Genomic DNA, 19,498 nt, shown 5'->3' on the forward strand with positions numbered 1-19,498 from the left:
GAAGAGGCGCTATGTTACGTAACTTCACGTTAAAGTTTTCTTAACATCTGGTGAATCCATGCATAAAAAATGTTATACAGTCATTAACGTCACGATGATGTTATGAAGACATATATTATGTTTTTTTACAGCTTCTAAACGCTCACGGGGTGAACCCAAGTCTGTTCCTTTACCAAAAGACAATGTACTATTGTATTATTGTCATTGCAACTGTAACTAACATCAGAGCATCTATGAAATATCCTTTAGAAAAAATTTTTTCTTAAATAAATGAAGCAAAATGGCAAAATAATTTTGATTATTTTAATAGTAATTTTAGATAACGATAATGGAAATGTGGTCTTTAAATAAAATAACCATTTGATCTTTATAAAAGTATTAGCCAATCATATAAATAATTTTATACATTTAAAATCGAATTATAAAATTTAAAATGTTTTTTCTTTCCATTATTTCGATTTATTACTATCTATAAAGTTTTTATAGTTATAGATAACTTTTGATATTAATACTGATTATAATTAACACTGAAATGAGTTATAATCAACCAGTCAATACTCGATAATAACATTTAGGTAGCGTTTGATACTTCATAATGTAATGTGATTACAAGTAATGTGATTACAAAGGAGATAACATTGCAGTATTTAGTGCATAAGTAAAATAATGATTAAAATGTAAGGAAGATAATATTGCAGCATTTGATTTACAAGTACTTTATCGGAATATAATATCAATTTTTAAAATTATTTTTATTTACTAAAATGTAAATTTAATATAGTTGTCTTTTTTTATTATTAATTTTTGTATAAATCATCTTTTAAATATATTTTTAATGTCATATATTTTTTTATTTTTTATTATCATTTTTTATATTTTATTTTTATTTCTTAATATAATTTTTTATATTATATATTTTATTTTAATTTTTTTCTTTGAATAGACAATATAAATTTTATTGATAGTTACCATGATTATTGACAATAATAAAAAGACATTCTTGAAATCTATATAAAAAATATTATAAAATAGTTTTAACAAGTAACAAAGTTAAAAGATAAAAATGTTTTTAATAACATTACAAAGTGCAATACAATTTAATTACTTTGATTTTGAGTTGCAATCAGATTACATCTATTGATTATAATGTGACTGCATTATAATTTTATATTATAATAATTTATTACAAAATAAACAGTATAATGTAATTTAATTAAATATATTACAAAAAAATTATTTTCACTTTTTTCATACCAAATACTACCTTACAATGATATTGAATTTCCCAAAAGATAAGCTTGTCGTGTTGAAGTACAAGACTCAAGTTTTTCTGTTGAATTTCTACAATTCAAATTTGAAAATAAAGAAACGTAAACTCGTCTTCCACAATAATTCCAAACCCAATATAAAGTGAAGTCATCCAATGGCACCGACATCAAGTAAAACTTTCCAATATTCAATACATGAAGCCAATTCCCCTCCTCACTCACTAGTAAGCGGTTTCAACTCTCCCTTGAATCCGTTCACTCGTACAATAAAGGCTCTTTAATGTTTCATTTAAGACATATGCCATTTATGATAAACAGGTAGGGCTAGGACTCAGAAAGAGTTGTGGTCACTAGCCTGACCAGGTTAAGCACAACCTAGTGTCACAGTTCGTAATCCTGTGAGTAGTCCACCTCAATAAAAGGCTTGGACTGATAATACACACTTGTGATGCATAGTGCTTATGGGCACAAATTTGACTTAAGATGACATCATTTGGGGGCCCGTCGACAACTAGCACTAAACCAGCATCGTTTCGGGGGTTTTCAAACGTCCGACTATATAGGGAGTTTGCATGACGAGGCTGAGTTAGAGTAGGATTGCTCTTATAAGATAGTTTTAATAAGGTTAAAATTTTTTTTATTTATTTTACTTGCACTAAGATTTCAAGCTATTGATATTCTATCTAAGATAAAATATTTATTTTATTTAATTCTCTTGTTATCTACTTAAGTTGCACTAAATAGCATGAGGTACAGTTGTTTTAGCATTGGGAAAAGCTGTATTATAAATAGTACCCTTTAGCATTAAGGAAAGGTAATAAAGTTAAATTACCAAAGTAGTTAAATATTCAAGTATTTTAGCAATTTAGGTTATTTGCTTAGAATCTTAAGTATTTGTATTTGTTTTTTCTTGACAATAATATAATTATTTTTTCTCAAAATATTTTTTTTATTATTGTGCAATATTTAGGGTTAAGTTTTTTTTTTATAATTGAAGGAAGAGGGATTCGAACTCTACTCTTTAAATAAGGGATAATATACCAACCAATGAATCAAATATTCGGGTGTATATTTAGGGTTAAGCTTGCTTAGGCTTTCGTACATAAAGCTTTAAATGCCACATGGATCTTGGCTATTGTTCTAAGCATATCAAAGCAAACGAGAAATCTAGGGGAAAGTAAAGGTTGATTCAAGGTCCATTTGTTTTGACATAAAATATTTTTCAAAAAACATTTTTAGGACTTATAGACAAAAAATTGATTCTAAATGTAAAACATTTTACGGGTCAATAGGCAAAACACCTGTTGACCACGTAAAATGTCTTAAGCCCTTAAAGGGTTTAAGATATTTTTTGAAAAATAAAAAAACTTTTATTAATATTTAACTTAAAATATTAAAAAATAAAAAATAATATTTAAATTAAAAAATTAATGTCAAATATTAATGTTTAAATCATTCAACAATATCAAAATTTAAAAAATGTTTTTTTAGTGAAATCATTCAATGCAATTAAAACTTTTATTTATAAATTAAATATATCTTACTAATAATTATAATAAAAAATATTTCAATGATTGTCATTTAATGAATACACATTTATAAGGATAAATTTTTTATGTCTTATACAATTGATCAATAATTATATTTTTATAATGTTATGAAAAAAATGATGAGCTGAATTTTTTTTTTAAATTAGAGCTTAGTTTCATTGTAAATATGTGGTTAAATGCTTTGCAAAAAATTATTATTGATTTTGTATATTTTCATTTTCATTTCTAATTTGGATATCAAATTAGTGAAAATTAAATGTCACCGTTGTTTTATAATCAACTCCTATTTATCATTTCAACACCTAAATAACTCTACCATGATGGTGGAAAATATTTTCCATAGGATGATTCAAATAATAAAAGATATTTTCGACAGTTTTTTCAAATAATAAAAAATATTAAATTTTCCTATATAATATTTTACATAAAAAAATTTTTCCCAACAAGTCATTTTTCAGTTATTAAACGGATCTTAAGTCCAAAGATCCAAGGAAACTCCAATTTTCAAAGAAAATTGGTTTAAGGTAAGTTTCTACAACCTCGAAAGCCAAGGAGAAGTAGAAATTTATTTTGAATCGAAGTCATGAAAGTTGGTAAAGAATGAAGTGTTTTGAAAAAGATAATAAAATCAATTGGTGACCAAACCACATCACACTTGAACCCTTTGGATCAAGATGGAGTGAACGTTACAAACATAGAGAAAACTATGCACACATGTACCATGGAGAATTATGAGTTTAAGGACACATTACAAGCACTGAATAATCGTGTATCGCATCTTAAAACAATTTTCAACCATGAGGTGTGAAGCAATCTCGAATACGTTGACTACAGTATCAATTAGTTAAAGTCCAATAGCGATGAGTTTCGTAATGAATGGCACAATAAAGTCGATACATTCATTCACTGCAATATGGGGCTAGATGAATCGATAGTGGCCATGCAATAGCAACAATGGCAATTGTTAAAGGTTGTCAGAGGTCTCAAATAGAAGGTTGCACATGTAACTGACAAATACCAGAAAGGCGCACAATGTGACTTTTAGACTAAGCAATTTGAACAGTGGAGCTTTGACATTGAATTGACGACCTAAGTGTTAAGTTGAAACCCATCGCGTCTTGTGTGTGTGGCAAACGGAGACATTATGAACATAGGAGCCATGTATTTGGATGTCATAGGCTAGCCGTGAGCCGAACATCCACACAGTAGAATACATTCAGACTTGGAGGTGTTTCAGAGACATCTAATGAAGGGTTACCTCAATCGAGCCCACACCATTCATGGGAACCCTATTGAAGATTTATCGTAACGTGAAGCCATAAGGCAATGAAGGCGTTGCCTGAATCGAATGGGGGTAAATGGCACGGTTCGCAATCTTTTGACTAATCCAGCTCGATGGAGGACTTAGACTAGCAGCACACACTTGTGTCGCATATTGCCCAAAGGCACAAATTGGGCTTGAGGTAACATCACTTGGAGGCGCATCAGCAACCAGCATTGAGAAGCACTATATAAGGAGTTTGCATGAAGAGTATGAGTTTGAGTAAGACTGCTTGCACTAAGACTAAGACTTTAATAAAGTTAGAATCCTCTTTTATTTATTTTACTTACACTAAGACTTTAGATTAGCGGTGTTTTACCTAGGGATAGAATATTTATTTTATTTAAATATCTTGTTATCTACTCTAATTGTACTAGACAACGAAAAGCAGAATTACTTTAGAGTTGAAAAACCTTATATTATAAATAGCACCCTTAGATATTAGACAAAAGCAGTAGAACCAAATTACCAAAGTACTCAAATATTTAAGTATTCTAACAATTTAAGGTTATTTACTTAAAATCCTTGGCATTTGTTTTCTCTTGAAAATACTATAATTATTTTTTTTTCAAAATCTTTCTTCAAGTTTAGCTTTCGCATTATTATGCAATATTAGAGTTAGACTTGCTTAGGCTTTCGTACATAAAACTCTAAACGTCTCATAGATCCTAATTAAAATTATAAACCCATGCACTGATCCATGCCTTACTGTCCATCCTTTTCAAATGCCTTAATTCTCTCCCTTTTAAATACCTTAATTCTCTCTTGATAGCAGGTGAGATTTGTTTTCGTTTAGATACTTTTAAATATTTAACTAATGTTATTTGTAAAAAAAAAAAATTGTATAATGGGTTTATGCATTAACATTGATAGCACTTCATTGTAAAAACAATTTCAAAATTTTAAAAAAATTAATAATAAATATTAATAATTTTTTAAAAAATAAATAAAAATTAAACGCAATTTTTTTTACATCTTTCCGACTTTCTCTTCTTCTCTCTTGTTTTTTTTTCTCTCTTAAATTCCATTTCACCCTACGTTCGCTTCTTCTTTTTTTTTTATTAATCTCTTGCTTCATGGTTCATATCCCAACTAATACCCTGGAAATCGAGCTAGAACCCATACAGTTAGCGTTGCAAACGAAGCTGTCTAAATCTAGACATAAAAGAAAAAATTATTACTATTTAAATAACAGAATTGGAAACCTGAATTTTCTGAAATTTAAATTGGAATAATCTACCCATTTTCTCAATTGAAAGAAATTTTTTATTGTTTTGCAATGGAGTTGAGAAACACTATCAAAACCTAAATTTTATTTTGTCACTCTCTTGTTACCAAATGTATGGAACATTTAGCAACAGAAAACACATAAAAGGAATGTTGTTGTGCTTAACACCATTTCTCCCCGCAGCCAATTTCATTTTACAAATAGATAAGAAAATATGTAGCTATGTCCTTTCATCAACGTGGAAGAACGCCAGCCCTTCAATTGGTCCCTTCTGGGCCTTTATGGAAGGGGTGAGGTCTACATCTAATAGGCCGTACCGTAGTGTGTAAGTTCTGATCCAGACACATTTATGGTTCACGTTGGAGTCAGGGTACCGTCACCATCACACACCAGCAAGGCTCCTTGCGTGTCATATTTTCAGTCCTGCAGACATAATTGATATTTATATTTATGATATTTTACACCAATGCACGTCCTCGTTACACAATGCAACTATGCAAGCCTTCCTTATGTTTAGCTCTTTGGACTCTTGTATTTTTTATGAAAATTTTGTATTAATAAAAATTTGAATCTAGTAGGAGACCATTTATTATAAATTTATATTTTTAATTTTAAAAACAATCTTGATAAATAAGAAAAAATTTATATTTGTATAATCAAAATTCACATCACTCTTGTTGGTATAATCTTTTACTGTAATTGATACACTGCATCTTCTGTTTCAAAGCCTCTTAATGATTATTTGGTTGATCAATTTTGATCCATCTCCGTGCATTTTTTTCTAATGAGTCATGGTTTCCAATCCAAGAAAAAAACTGTCACAAGATTTTAGATGGAAGGTTAGCTGCAATCACTCAACCAGACCATGCCTGCAGGTCGAGCATCCATTCTACAATAATACCTTTATATCACTCTCCAGTCCGGAACCTTCGATTTGTAACAACTAAATCATTCTATTTTAGGCAATAACGTGGAATTATTAGCACTCTTATTTGATTGCCTTCAAGGAGTTATGTGATGTTGATATTTTATGATCTAGTTATAAGATACATTGATGTAACATTAAATTCATTAAAACAATTTACTGGGCTACAAAGCTAAAGGCCTGAAATTGAAAGTTAGTGTGTCCATTGGGCCTTCCAGGCTTTGCCCATGCCTGGCCCGTCTAAGAAAATTTTGATGTTATGCCGAGTTAAGCCTGCCACCTAAAGTTTTATAACATTATATATAATATTCATTCAAATAATTTAAAATATAAAATAAACTTTCATATATAATATGATATGATAAAAAAATGTAGTATCCTATTTTAGGCAATAAATAATATACACAATTATTTAAGTTTGACTTGAACAAAATGATTCGTAGATAAATATTTCAGGCTAAACTTTTTTTTTTGTTTAAACTCAATCAAACAGTTTCATTTTTTGAGTTTAATGTTATGAGTTCCAATGAACTAAAAGAAAATATGATTTAATGTAATAAATTTAATGCTCTTAGGTCATTCATTAACAAAAACATTTTTTTTTTAGTTTAGTTCAATACAAAGAGCGGAAGGGAGAATTTAATAGCTCACGTGTTTAAGAGGAAAAGATTTAATGCCTATTTTGTGGATTGGCTTAATTTTGAAGCTTGAAGGGATAGATTCCAAGAAACCCATGTGACTGCTCAAATGACCAGTTCGAGGTTCCTGAATTCAAGTTCACTTTTATTTTTGCCAAACTTTGTAGGTATAGTTTGACCATGTTGTTTTAATTCTAATAAACTAGGATTTGGTCTGGTAAATCTTGGCATCACTTAAAAAACCTTATCTCCATTCATGAATTTTATTTTTTAACTTTTTTTTTTGAAAAATTCAAAATCAGACAGGATTGAATTAAAATCTCGATATGTGAAATTAATCTCGTGCAAACTTTTTCAAAAGCAAGTAAGTAATGTTAGTGATCGTACTTCATTGCACAAATATTAAAAGAAGGTGCAGAAAGTTCGATAAAAGTACTACGAATACTAAATTTATAATTAAACCAATTTATTGTGAATTGTAAATTTCACCCGCACCATAAATTGGACATTATTATTAAATAAACAACAAAAACAAAAACCACTAGAGGAGAGACACTGACAATTTGCTATTCCTTGGCCCATCCCTTCAAATTGAATCAAACATCTAAAAAAGATGCATGATCACGTATCGTGTTTCACACCAGTGAGACAAGATGATAATTTAAAAAAATTGATCATCACAGGGAGATCCATGTCCAAACAAGTAAGAAACTCCTCCACTACCAAAAATATACTGCTATAAGCTGGGGAAAATCCAATCAAAACTTGGCTTCTATGCCTACCATCCAACGCCAAAACGAGAAGGAAAAATGAAACAGACTGGAAAACCGATTTTCCCTAATTTAGTTGAAAGAAAAACGTGACCTTTCTTCTCTGGCATTTTGTGTTCAGACAACGGAGACGTGATACATTGGAATTGTTAATGCATACTAACTTGTCCCAGGTGGCAAAAATTAGTGCTTCTAGTTTGCCTGACCTGACAGCATTTCAAACTTTAATATAACGTGGGCCCATATGATTGGATGTTTCGGATATGTAAGAAATCGAAGGTGGGACCCGGCTAGTCTGTTCCAAGTGTCGTACCTTATCATCTATTTCACAGCCAAAGAACTGATAATCTGGCTGATTGATTCATGAGTCATATTCCGGATACATGAGTTCACATATCATTAATAAAAGGAAAAAGACTAAAATTAGATAGAAACCAAAAGGAAAGGAAAAGGACCCAAGGCCTACGTTTTTTTTTTTTGTACTTCCTCCATTGCAGCCCCGTTCTGCATTATTTGCTCTGTATCAGGATTTTCCTCTGTTTTTACAGGTCAGCTATTCCAGGATTCCAGGGGTGCCCACTACTACAGCTTTTTCATTTCTTCAACGTAAATTGGTTCCTCTGTTTTGACGTTCTTTCTTCATTGTTATAGTAATTTATTATAGGAATGTAATTTTCTTGTTCTGTTTGGACATTTGGATCTTATGTCTTCTAATGATTAGCCAATGGTTAAACGTTTGCAGGGTGATTAGTCCTGACTGATAAGATCTTTTCTTTTCAGAATTCTTTGATCACGACTTCTGTTTAGGTTAATATCATCATACAATTCTTCAGTTAGAAGTAAGTTTATGTTTTCCTCATTCTCTGTTATCCCTGTTAATTTGCTTCAGTGAATTCTAATCATAAATTTTTTGTTTCGTGTTTGAAGTTGAAATTTAATCTCTGAATTATACTTTGAATTGAATTCTGTTCTTGTATGTGAGAGAATCGAATACAAAGATTAGAAAAATTATTATTCAGAATTTTCCTTGGAGTAGCCCGTACAAGTATAATTGTTTTCTGGAATAATGTTTTCTGTGCATGATATGACTTGTGGAAAATCAGTTCCGAACGTTTTATATGGGATCTTTAATTGTACAAAGAAGCATACTTTGAAGCAAAATGACTATTCAACAATAGAATGGATTCATTAATAAACAACAAGGAAGGAATTGAATTATAATTTGTGTACGATCGTGTTTTAAAGAATCTGATAAGTTATCGCCATAGTAGTAGTGCTTATTATTGATTTTTCTGTGTTAAAATGGAAACGGCAGCTGGTGAAGGTACAAGATGCTTGGCAATGGGGTGGTTGGGATCCTTTCTGAGTCTGTGAATAAATGGGAAAGAAGGGTTCCTCTAACCCCATCACACTGTGCTCGACTTCTGCACAGTGGGAGGGAAAAAACTGGAATAGCCCGTATAATCGTGCAGCCATCTACGAAGCGCATCCATCACGATTCACTCTATGAAGATGTCGGTTGTGAGATATCAGATGACTTGTCAGAATGCGGTCTTATTTTGGGCATCAAGCAACCAAAGGTGCTGAGATTCCCTATTGTTTTACTTTTCATGTAGCTACAAGCTTGGGAACCTCGAAATAACTGTTTGGCTTTTCTGCAGCTAGACATGATTCTTCCTGATAGAGCTTATGCCTTCTTCTCACATACTCACAAAGCCCAGAAAGAAAACATGCCTTTGTTAGATAAGGTAATTTTCTTTCGAATCTTTAGCGAGAGCTGGCAATGTTTCTGATGATATTGAATTGGCCTCTGCTGTTTTGTCTATGTAACGATAGATCCTGGCGGAGAGGGCGTCATTGTATGACTATGAGCTTATTGTTGGGGACCATGGTAAAAGGTTACTTGCATTTGGCAAATATGCTGGCAGAGCAGGAATTATTGATTTCTTACGCGGATTGGGACAGAGTATGTTCCATCACCCTCAATCCCTGTCTAATGTTGCTTTATGGGTTTATTTTTGCTCATATTTAAATTGATGGAGATTTTAGAATCTGAATTGTTTTTCTTAGACTAGGCTTGAAAGTAGGTGCGTGATATAAATTTTGCAATTCTATTCTAGTCATCAGAGAGTAAAGAAATTAGCCATTACTGGTTGAGGGTTGCTGTATCTAATGGTATGGATAATATTTCACATAAATTATGGTCAACAGACAATTTTCTGTTCTCTTATTTGGATCAAATAGCGTCCTTTCTCTATGCAAAGATGCTGACAGTTTGATTGTAGTCTTAAAACTTTCCTTTAACAAATTTCAGGGTATCTAAGTCTTGGATATTCAACACCTTTCCTCTCTCTTGGTGCATCTTATATGTATCCTTCCTTGGCTGCTGCAAAGGCTGCAGTAATTTCTGTGGGTGAAGAGATAGCATCTCAGGGACTGCCTTCAGGAATCTGTCCTCTAGTCTTTGTATTCACCGGTTCTGGAAATGGTATTGCTACTTCTCAGTATGTTCTTTTTGTCAACACAACTTTCAATAATGTGACCACCAGTCAGACTACATATCTATTGTGGTGCTTCGGATTGATTTGATGTTATTAGATACTTCATGCATTAATTTGGTTTCACCTGTTCAGTCTATCAATGCCAATGTTTTTCCTTAAATTTTTGTTGGTGTTTCATTTTTGAGATAAATCTCAGGAAATTTTCTCTCCTTTCTCCCCCTTTCTGCTTCCCCCTTCCTTTTCAGTTTCTCTTGGTGCACAAGAGATATTTAAGCTTCTTCCTCATACTTTTGTTGAACCAAGCAGACTTCCAGAACTCTTTGGGAAGGTCAGTTTCCATTCAAACACTCCTTTTTATTCTTACAGTGGCATATATCCAATCAAGGGTATTCTCATCTTTGGATATTTGAATTCCTTTTCTCACTTATTTTATACTGCACTCATCAAACATTTTCATTCACAGGGAAGGAATCTCAATTCACCTGTACGAACATCAAAGAGGGTCTTTCAAGTTTATGGTTGTGTTGTGACTAGTCAGGACATGGTTGAGCACAAAGATCCTTCAAAAACATTTGATAAAGTAATGTGTCCCATCTGTTTTTGGTTTAAATCTTTCAAAATGATTTCTTATGCACGCATTCTTCTTTTTGATAAGCAAAGTTGTGAGTGAAAGACTGATGTTTTTGACATTTTAAGGTTCGGACTGTGTGAACGATAAGGCTAACCTTTTTTTTTTTTTCTTTTCTTTTCAAATTTCAGGCAGATTATTATGCTCATCCAGAACACTACAACCCTGTTTTCCATGAAAAAATAGCCCCATATGCAACAGCAGTTGGTAGGTCATACTTTCTGCTAACAACATATTAAGGCAAACACTGTTTTTCATTACTTATCATATTTAGAGATTTGCTCTGTAAACTGTAAACATACTAAATAAACGCTTAAATGAGAAGGGACTGGCATTTGTAATTTTTCAAACATGCTGTGGGTGATCATGAAACTTTGAAAACTTGATATCAGTATGAGACCTGAGTTTGGCTTTAAACCTTTCCAGTTAGCAAGTAAACAACATTTATCTTCTATTTGCAAGAAGATTTTTGTTTCAATTAATATCATTCTTGTTGCACTGTTGTCTGGAATTAGTTTCAATGATTAAATCACTGTTAAACCTACTTTGTGACAGTCAATTGCATGTATTGGGAGAAGAGATTTCCTCGGTTGTTGAGTACCCACCAGGTTCAAGATCTCATGAGGAAAGGGTGTCCACTTGTTGGAGTCTCTGATATAACTTGTGATATAGGGGGCTCAATAGAGTTTGTTAACCAAACCACATCAATTGATTTACCTTTCTTCAGGTACTCCAATGCTAGTTTCATCTCATTTTTCAAATGCATTGGCGCTTCACATCATACCATCTCTTACTCGCTTCTATTGCATCTCTATTTTTTTTCTTCTTGAAATATTCTGTTCTGTAGCTTCAGATGTTTTGATAATATGGTCAATCGTGTTTTTCAGATATGATCCCTTAACTGATTCCTACCATCATGACATAGAGGGTAACGGAATAATATGTTCAGCTGTTGACATTCTTCCAACTGAGTTTGCAAAAGAGGTGGGATATTTCAGCCATCGCTTCTATTTAAAAAAAAAAAAAAAAGAATTGTTCAAGGCTTTTATCCCAGTGTAGTCTATGTACAGCAGGTTATGTTAATCATGACTTTTATCGTTTAACACGCTATTTTTAATTGTGGGAAGGCTTCTCAACACTTTGGAGACATTCTATCCAAATTTGTTGGTTGTTTAGCTTCTACAGCAGACATTACTAAGTTACCTCCACACCTGAAGAGAGCTTGCATAGCTCATAGGGGAGCACTTACCTCCTTATTCGAATATATACCTCGTATGAGAAATTCAGACACAGAGTAAGCACTTATTTCTATCTGATATTGGTTTGCATTCTCTAGCCTCTATTATATGCTACCGAAGAAAATTGATCCATAGATATTTGTAAAGTGAACCTTTTCTTGCTTGATTTGCAGAGATATATCAGATAATCTTGCAAATGGCCAGTCCAACAAGAAATACAGTGTATTGGTAGGTATCTGAAGCCTGCTATGTGTATTGGTTCCGTTCTATACCAGATTGAAAATTTTAAACAAGCCATTTCAGTATTGTGTTCTAAACCTCATTATTTGACCCTATCCCTTGTTCAAGACTGCTAATATATAGTAATTATAATTGACAGGTATCTCTGAGTGGTCACTTATTTGATCAGTTCCTGATAAATGAGGCTTTGGATATAATTGAAGCTGCAGGTGGTTCCTTCCACTTGGTTAAGTGCCAAGTGGGCCAGAGTACAAGTGCCATGTCGTACTCAGAACTTGAGGCAAGTTGAATGCTTGTCTTATTTTGATTTAATAAGAGAGGCTATTTATGGCTTTGTTCATGTAAGATGTGGCTATGATAAGGGTATAGCCTCAGCCACAAGTTCCTACGCATCCTGTGTACCCTTCTGAGTGTTGACTTTCTTGATTGTTCAAATTACTCTTGAATTGCGTGATTATTTCAATCATGTAATTTTTATATAGATCACCATGGGAGATGAATTCTATTCTGCTCTACTCAAAGGAAATTTTATCAAGAAAAGTTGCTAGTTTTAAGCTATTTGTTTATAAATTTTGTTATTGGGTATTTATCATGTGGTTTCATCAAGTCAGAATTCCTTGGGTAAATTTCTTATAAGAAGCCATCTTTTTCTTCTGAGTAGGTTGGTGCAGAAGATAGGGACGTTCTGGATCAGATTATTGATTCTTTAACTTCTATTGCTAACCCTAGTGAAAATCATGGGATCGTAAGTCAAGAAATGAATAAGATTTCCCTGAAGGTTGGTAAGCTCCAGGAGACTGGGGTCAAGAAGGAGTTCGACACAAAAAAGAGGACATCAGTTCTTATACTTGGTGCAGGCCGGGTTTGTCAACCAGCTGCTGAGCTGTTGGCATCAATTGGAAGCAGCTCATCCCGCCAATGGTATAAAACATGGCTCGAAACTGATTTTGATGAGCAGAACGATGTTCATGTTATTGTTGCATCTCTCTACCTTAAGGATGCAGAAGAGGTACCGTTGAGAAAGTCCCATCTTTGCTTTTTTAGACCTTTGCTTCATCATGCTCTGCTAAGAACAGAATACTATCAGTTGTTTCCAATTTAGGAGAAATGTTGATTGAAGACCATCCAATGCATATACGCATATATACGCATATATATGTTCATGCACAAGTCATTCTTTTCTTAATTTGAAGTTCTGTTGTGATAATGGTTGATCTGATGCCAGATAATTCAAGGTATTCCAAATGCAACGGCAGTTGAGCTTGATGTGACAGATCATAGAACTCTCTGCGAGTATATTTCGCAGGTAAAGTCATTGAAGTATATTTTTGAGCAGGTATCTGGTGGGATGTCATAACTAATAATAACTGCACAGTAATGCTTCAAGAACAAATCTGTAATTGTCCTTAAAATAGTATATGATTTTCTACATTAAAGAAGTTGGTAAAACTGAAGTTGCTTTCCAGTATAACCTCAGAAGAATTTCAATTCTATTGGCATAACCTGTAACCTATCTGTACCTGAATGCATGATACTAGTTTACATGGAAATTTGAAATGATCATTTAGTAGTGTCTTGTTGTTACTTTGATAGATAAGCCCTTTGCTAAGTGTGTCTCATTGCTTCAGTGCCTAGACCATGGTCTTATATTATCATAATTTTTCTGTGCCATGTACAGGTTGAGGTCGTTGTGAGTTTGTTGCCTTCTAGTTGCCACGTTGTTGTGGCAAATGTGTGCATTGAGGTATGTCTGTAAAAAAAAAGAGAAAGTATTACCCCAGTATTACTCATCTGTTCTTTTCTTTTTTCTAAGCAAAACCAGCTTGTATTGATACGTATACTATAATGAAATAGGATAAACTCATTCTTAATTATGCAATCTGTGATGACCAACTAAACTCAAAAGACAGAAGAATAACAATAAAGTGTAGATTCTCCTAACTATTGATTTTAAATTTTGAGAATTTAGTTGTATGGACAAAACAGAAGAATAAACATAGTGACTAAGCACTGACAGTAAAGTAAAAAATGGGTTGTGTAGGAGAGAACTCAATCGAAACAAGGAGGAAGAAGTTTTCAGAGAGAGGGTTAGATGAGTGGTGATCATAATTTGTTTACATGTTTAAGGAGAGGAACCTTGAAAAGTGCTACTAAATTTCCAATATGTCAGTAAGAAAGAAAGCAGAAGATACAACTTATCTTGCAAGTGATTAAGAGGAAATTTATACCATTCCGAAATACTTCAAAAGAATTCAGTAATAACCAGATGTTGAATTGTTGTTGAGAATACTGTTGCAGTGAATACTTGAAGTCTGATGTTTAATTCATGATCAATGAATTACTAAACATGTGTTCTTCTTTGGTTCTCATAGCTAAGAATATCATAATATCTCCTTATGCAGCTTAAGAAACATCTGGTCACTGCAAGTTATGTCGACAATTCCATGTCAATGCTGGATGAGAAGGCCAAGAGTGCTGGTATTACAATTCTTGGTGAAATGGGCTTGGACCCTGGAATTGGTAATTTTTAATCTATCCATGCTATTATTATGTTGGTTGGAAGCATATTTTTGCTTTATAATGCACAGTATTTTTGCAAAACTGCTCATGTTGTTGCTTAAGTGGAACAATGATTAAATATTAGACATGTAACGAGAAAAGAAAACTACATCTCGAGAATGTCTGATTTTCTGCTCAATGTTGTATTTTGATTTAGTTTACATCACCGTATTATAGGAAGAATATTGCTGTCTTTTAAGGTAATAGTATCAAAACGTTCTTTCTTCTTTTGTGTTCTTCTGGTACCCCTGTTTTCTTTTGTATCCCTAAATCTAAATGTAGAATTGCATCGCTGTGAAGGATTCAAAAATTTGTAGACAATCTCACTGATTTACACATGCTGCATGCCTTTCAGATCATATGATGGCAATGAAGATGATCAACCAAGCGCATGTCAGAAAGGGAAAAATAAAATCTTTCACTTCATACTGTGGAGGGCTCCCATCACCTGCAGCTGCAAATAATCCATTAGCATATAAATTCAGGTACATTTGGAGCCACAAGAGCCAAACCCACCTGTGGATTTTTAGAACCAATTCTTATCCTTCTATTTAATTATTTTCTGATGCTGAACAAGTGGAACTGTGTTAAAGCAAACTACATGGTCAGGTTCCATGTTTGTTCTCCTGCTGCTATGCTTTGATTTTAACCAAAGCAGACATCGTTCGGTACCTTTTCAGTTTGGTCTTGAGGGTTAGAAAGCCCTATATTTGAACCACATTACTCGTACAGATGAATGGAAATCACTAGAGTTTCCTGTTGAAGTACTACAATTATAACTTACAAATGTTAGTCCAGTGGCAGTACTGACTGTGTCGTCAATCTTTCAGTTGGAACCCTGCAGGAGCTATTCGAGCTGGGAGAAATCCTGCAACCTACAAATCTCAAGATGAAACTGTACATGTAAACGGTAAGCTGTTCGCAACCAGATATAAAAACTGACAATTTGTCATTTGTGATAGCTGCCAGTTGCGCTATACCCAACCATGTCAAAGAAAAAAGAATTACGAACCCAAGTTTACTTCTACATGATTATACCATAAAGCTTTCTTTTACATTCTAGTACATGAATATGTCTATCTTTACAACTTGATGTATATCCGTGTCATGTATAAACATTCATATGTTATGACTAAAACTCTCTCTTTTGTTTTCTTTCTCCCCAGTGACATTGAAATGAAGTCTCTTTTCTTACAGGTTTTGAGTAATGGATTCGTTTACATTATTTCATTCTTATCATATATTTTCAGGGGATGGCCTCTATGATTCAGCTGTGAGATTCCGCATACCTGAGCTTCCAGCTTTTGCGTTGGAGTGTCTTCCTAACCGTAACTCATTAACTTATGGGGAGCTGTATGGAATAGGACATGAAGCATCGACCATATTCCGTGGAACTCTCCGCTATGAAGGCATGTCATGCTTGTCATTCTTGAATTTTGTAACTCTAATTCAGATAAACTTCAATGCTAGAAACTTGACTGTTTGGACAAAGTGCGAAGAGGGTGAATCATTACTAGGATTTTTATGTTTTTGGAACTGATCTCTCAGTATTTTTATTTCTGTACAGGTTTTAGTGAGATAATGGGGACACTTGCGAGAATTGGTCTATTCGATGCCAATGCTCATCCGCTTCTTGAACATGGAAGTCGACCCACATTTAGAGCTTTCCTCTGTGAACTTCTAGAGATTAATACTGATGCTACGGGTAGAGCTCTAGTTGGAGAGAAGGAAATAAATGAATGGATTGTAAAGCTCGGACACTGCAAGGAGCGAAGAACAGCAGTTAAGGCTGCCAAAACTATAATGTAAGCTTGGTTTACATTCTGATATAACTTACCCATTCTTTTGACGTCTCTCAAATCCAAAGGTAATCTATGACTTAGGGGTAGAAAATTTCACATGATCTCTCTCATCTGTATCAGGTTTTTGGGGCTACACGAGCAGACAGAAATTCCTGTTTCCTGCCAAAGTGCGTTTGCTGTAACCTGTCATCGAATGGAAGAAAGGCTGGCATATTCTAGCACAGAACAGGTAATATGTATTACTTTTTTTTCCTCTGTTAATGAAAATCTTTTTATTAATAATGTAACGAGTCATTCAAGAAATATCATAAAGAAGAATAATAACTGCTCAGTGATAAGTAGAGAAGAACACAGGCAATTTCTAAATATAATACATATTTGTCTCTGAAAAACAAAGTCACTAGACAAGAAAATCCTGCCACGAGCTTCTAAACAGCACATAACTGCAATAGAACAACATCCAACTAGCAGTGGGATAAGCAGCCCAGTAGAAATTATCAATCCGTTCCAAAACCACCAAAGAACAGGAGCCATCAAACAATCACCACCATACATAACGACACTAGGAACAACATAGACGCCAACCTCAAATCTCACCCAAGAGAAACTACCATAGAACAAAAGCTATTACACACAAAAAACAAACTAAAGCTAACCTCAATTTTCACTTAACTAGAACCATCAAACGGTTCCACAACCACCATAGAACAAAATCCATCAAACCATTATCACCTTCTTGCCCTTTCTTCTCCCCTTTATCGGCAATTTTTTGATTTAAATTTGATGGTCGGCTCAAATAAATCCACCTCACTCCGCACCTTGTCATATTTCGGTAATATTCTGCCTTCACCATTCGACTCCCACACTTCCGCCACTACAGTAACTCCAACTTCAACCCTCCCTTCCTTAGCTTGGGCATGTTCGGGCAGAGGTAGGTTGGGTTGGCATATTGCGTTACTACCCAGATAATCCAATAATGTCGAGCTCACCATGGGCAAGACGAAGGTCCGGCTGTGAAAGACATTCATCAGCATTGAGGAACCCAGAATTAAACTCTTCTGTAGAGCCCAAACGGTGTTGGACTTGTTGGTTTCCGTGGCCCAGCAGGAATAAATCATCCAACCTATCACGACTTGGGTGGTGCGGATCCTCCTCAGCATACAAGATTGGAAAATTATTACTTGGGCCACTAAAGCCTTCTCCGTTCTGCATTACACATGGTCCAGATGAAGATGGGCTCAACCCAATCGCAACAGGGACAGCGTTGGATGGTATTGGGCGGAGGGCTTCATGTCTAAGCCCAGATGAGGATGCTGCACATGCAGGTATGATGCGGCCGCCGTGGTTACTGCTCTTAGCCACCATGTCCAAACCACCAACCGCCTAGGAGACTGATGAACTGCTGCAATCGCTTGGGCCATCCTGCCAGCGTGACCACCCCGGAAAATTGAGCATGCAGTCCGGGGAGACCTCCCTGGCATAGGCGGTGAAAACTTGGTTGCCAACCACAAGGCGGAATGATTCTTCAATCTTGGTTCAACTCTCAGTGTAAAGGAGCATAGTGGCTCGTTCGAAAGACTGGAGATTGAGGGTTTTATCACCGAGGCAGATTAACGAAACCCATAGGCTGCCTATTCTTTGAAAAGTAACCCTGTTCCAGGCATGCACAGGGATGCCTGAAACTGAAACCCAGCAATGCTTGTCTTCATGCCCATGCTAGGAGCCCACTCCACCAGATTTTTGAACCACTGAGATAGGCCATTGGTTTGCTTGGCTTCATCAAGAGCTTTCCTGTCGTGAAAGGAAGTGGGACATTGTAAGCCCGAGAGCCTTCTGATTGTAAGACCCTGAATACCACTCTCCTTAATCTGCTGCGAAATGACCTCAGGCTCCTTATAATTTTTACTGGTTCCAACAATACAACATTCCAGCCAATGCAAGGCTTCACACTTGACGTGACCGGTGCATATTTTTCCCAATCCATCCACAGGAGGGCGTGGGGGAAGCGGTTCGGTAGTTGTTTCTTAGGTTCCTCCCAATGCCTGCAAATATGTTTTAGGTCTTTTACCTTGGACAGAGATTGAGGCTTCAATTGGTACCATGGGTTGAAGCTGCGCTTGGGTTTGGGGATTTCTTGGTTGAATTTGATTTCCAGGGTTTGGGTCTCTGGGAGGTAGGCCCTTCCTTTTCCAGTATGAATCCCCTGGTTTGAATTTTGCACGGTTAGCACTGATTTTGTGATCAAAAAACCAAACCCCATTGAGATTCCATATTGTTCTCCGTGCCTCAGCCTTAGATTGAAACATTACAAAGCCAAATTTTCTTCCCCTGTTTGACTGTTTGATAGGGATGAGGTATCCATTACGTAACCAAAGTCCTCACAAATAGTGCGCTGTCAATGATGATTAGCCCTGGGGCGAAGATTGCCGAGGTAGACTCAGACGATTTCACCGTTCCGATCGTGTCGCACTGATCCATTCCCACCTGTACCTCTTTGTCGTGGCCTACCCAGCCGAGAAAAGTTACATAAAACATAAATGATGACTTAAATATATTGATCAGAAAAGTTACATTAATTTCACAAGCTGTGTGATTTGATCCTCAGGATATGGTTTTGTTGCATCATGAAGTGGAAGTAGATTTCCCGGATAGCCAACAAACAGAGCACCATTCGGCCACTTTATTGGAATTTGGGAAGGCTAAGAATGGGAAAATGATCTCTGCTATGGCTCTTACTGTCGGTGTTCCAGTCGCAATTGGAGCTCTGGTACTTGAACATATATATACATATGCATATTTGTTTATATATATATATATATATATATATATA

General features: G+C 34.7%; 1 protein-coding gene across 4 annotated transcripts in view; it reads left to right on the forward strand.

Annotated features, from left to right (window-relative positions):
* Positions 1-8,075: 8,075 nt before the first annotated feature.
* The window catches only part of LOC110411319 (alpha-aminoadipic semialdehyde synthase-like), a 12,075-nt gene continuing 652 nt past the window's right edge, over positions 8,076-19,498 (forward strand). Inside the window, exons 1-24 of one of the 4 annotated variants that reach the window (XM_021421424.2) lie at positions 8,077-8,306; positions 8,443-8,539; positions 9,016-9,280; positions 9,362-9,448; positions 9,537-9,666; positions 10,015-10,188; positions 10,447-10,529; positions 10,665-10,781; positions 10,961-11,036; positions 11,385-11,556; positions 11,717-11,813; positions 11,957-12,123; positions 12,241-12,295; positions 12,447-12,587; positions 12,969-13,316; positions 13,533-13,613; positions 13,986-14,051; positions 14,710-14,827; positions 15,222-15,351; positions 15,697-15,776; positions 16,117-16,275; positions 16,434-16,671; positions 16,789-16,897; positions 19,274-19,435. In XM_021421424.2, the coding sequence (XP_021277099.1) occupies positions 9,032-9,280; positions 9,362-9,448; positions 9,537-9,666; positions 10,015-10,188; positions 10,447-10,529; positions 10,665-10,781; positions 10,961-11,036; positions 11,385-11,556; positions 11,717-11,813; positions 11,957-12,123; positions 12,241-12,295; positions 12,447-12,587; positions 12,969-13,316; positions 13,533-13,613; positions 13,986-14,051; positions 14,710-14,827; positions 15,222-15,351; positions 15,697-15,776; positions 16,117-16,275; positions 16,434-16,671; positions 16,789-16,897; positions 19,274-19,435 (3,039 nt within the window). In that variant the 5' untranslated portion in view covers positions 8,077-8,306; positions 8,443-8,539; positions 9,016-9,031. Of the gene's footprint in view, positions 8,307-8,442; positions 8,540-9,015; positions 9,281-9,361; positions 9,449-9,536; positions 9,667-10,014; positions 10,189-10,446; positions 10,530-10,664; positions 10,782-10,960; positions 11,037-11,384; positions 11,557-11,716; positions 11,814-11,956; positions 12,124-12,240; positions 12,296-12,446; positions 12,588-12,968; positions 13,317-13,532; positions 13,614-13,985; positions 14,052-14,709; positions 14,828-15,221; positions 15,352-15,696; positions 15,777-16,116; positions 16,276-16,433; positions 16,672-16,788; positions 16,898-19,273; positions 19,436-19,498 lie in introns of all 4 variants that reach the window. The other 3 variants (XM_021421426.2, XM_021421425.2, XM_021421428.2) reach the window with 3 other exon arrangements.

Source organism: Theobroma umbraticum, unplaced genomic scaffold (assembly GCF_002168275.2).
Source record: "Theobroma umbraticum cultivar Fairchild unplaced genomic scaffold, ASM216827v3 scaffold_56.0, whole genome shotgun sequence".
Classification (NCBI taxonomy): domain Eukaryota; kingdom Viridiplantae; phylum Streptophyta; class Magnoliopsida; order Malvales; family Malvaceae; genus Theobroma; species Theobroma umbraticum.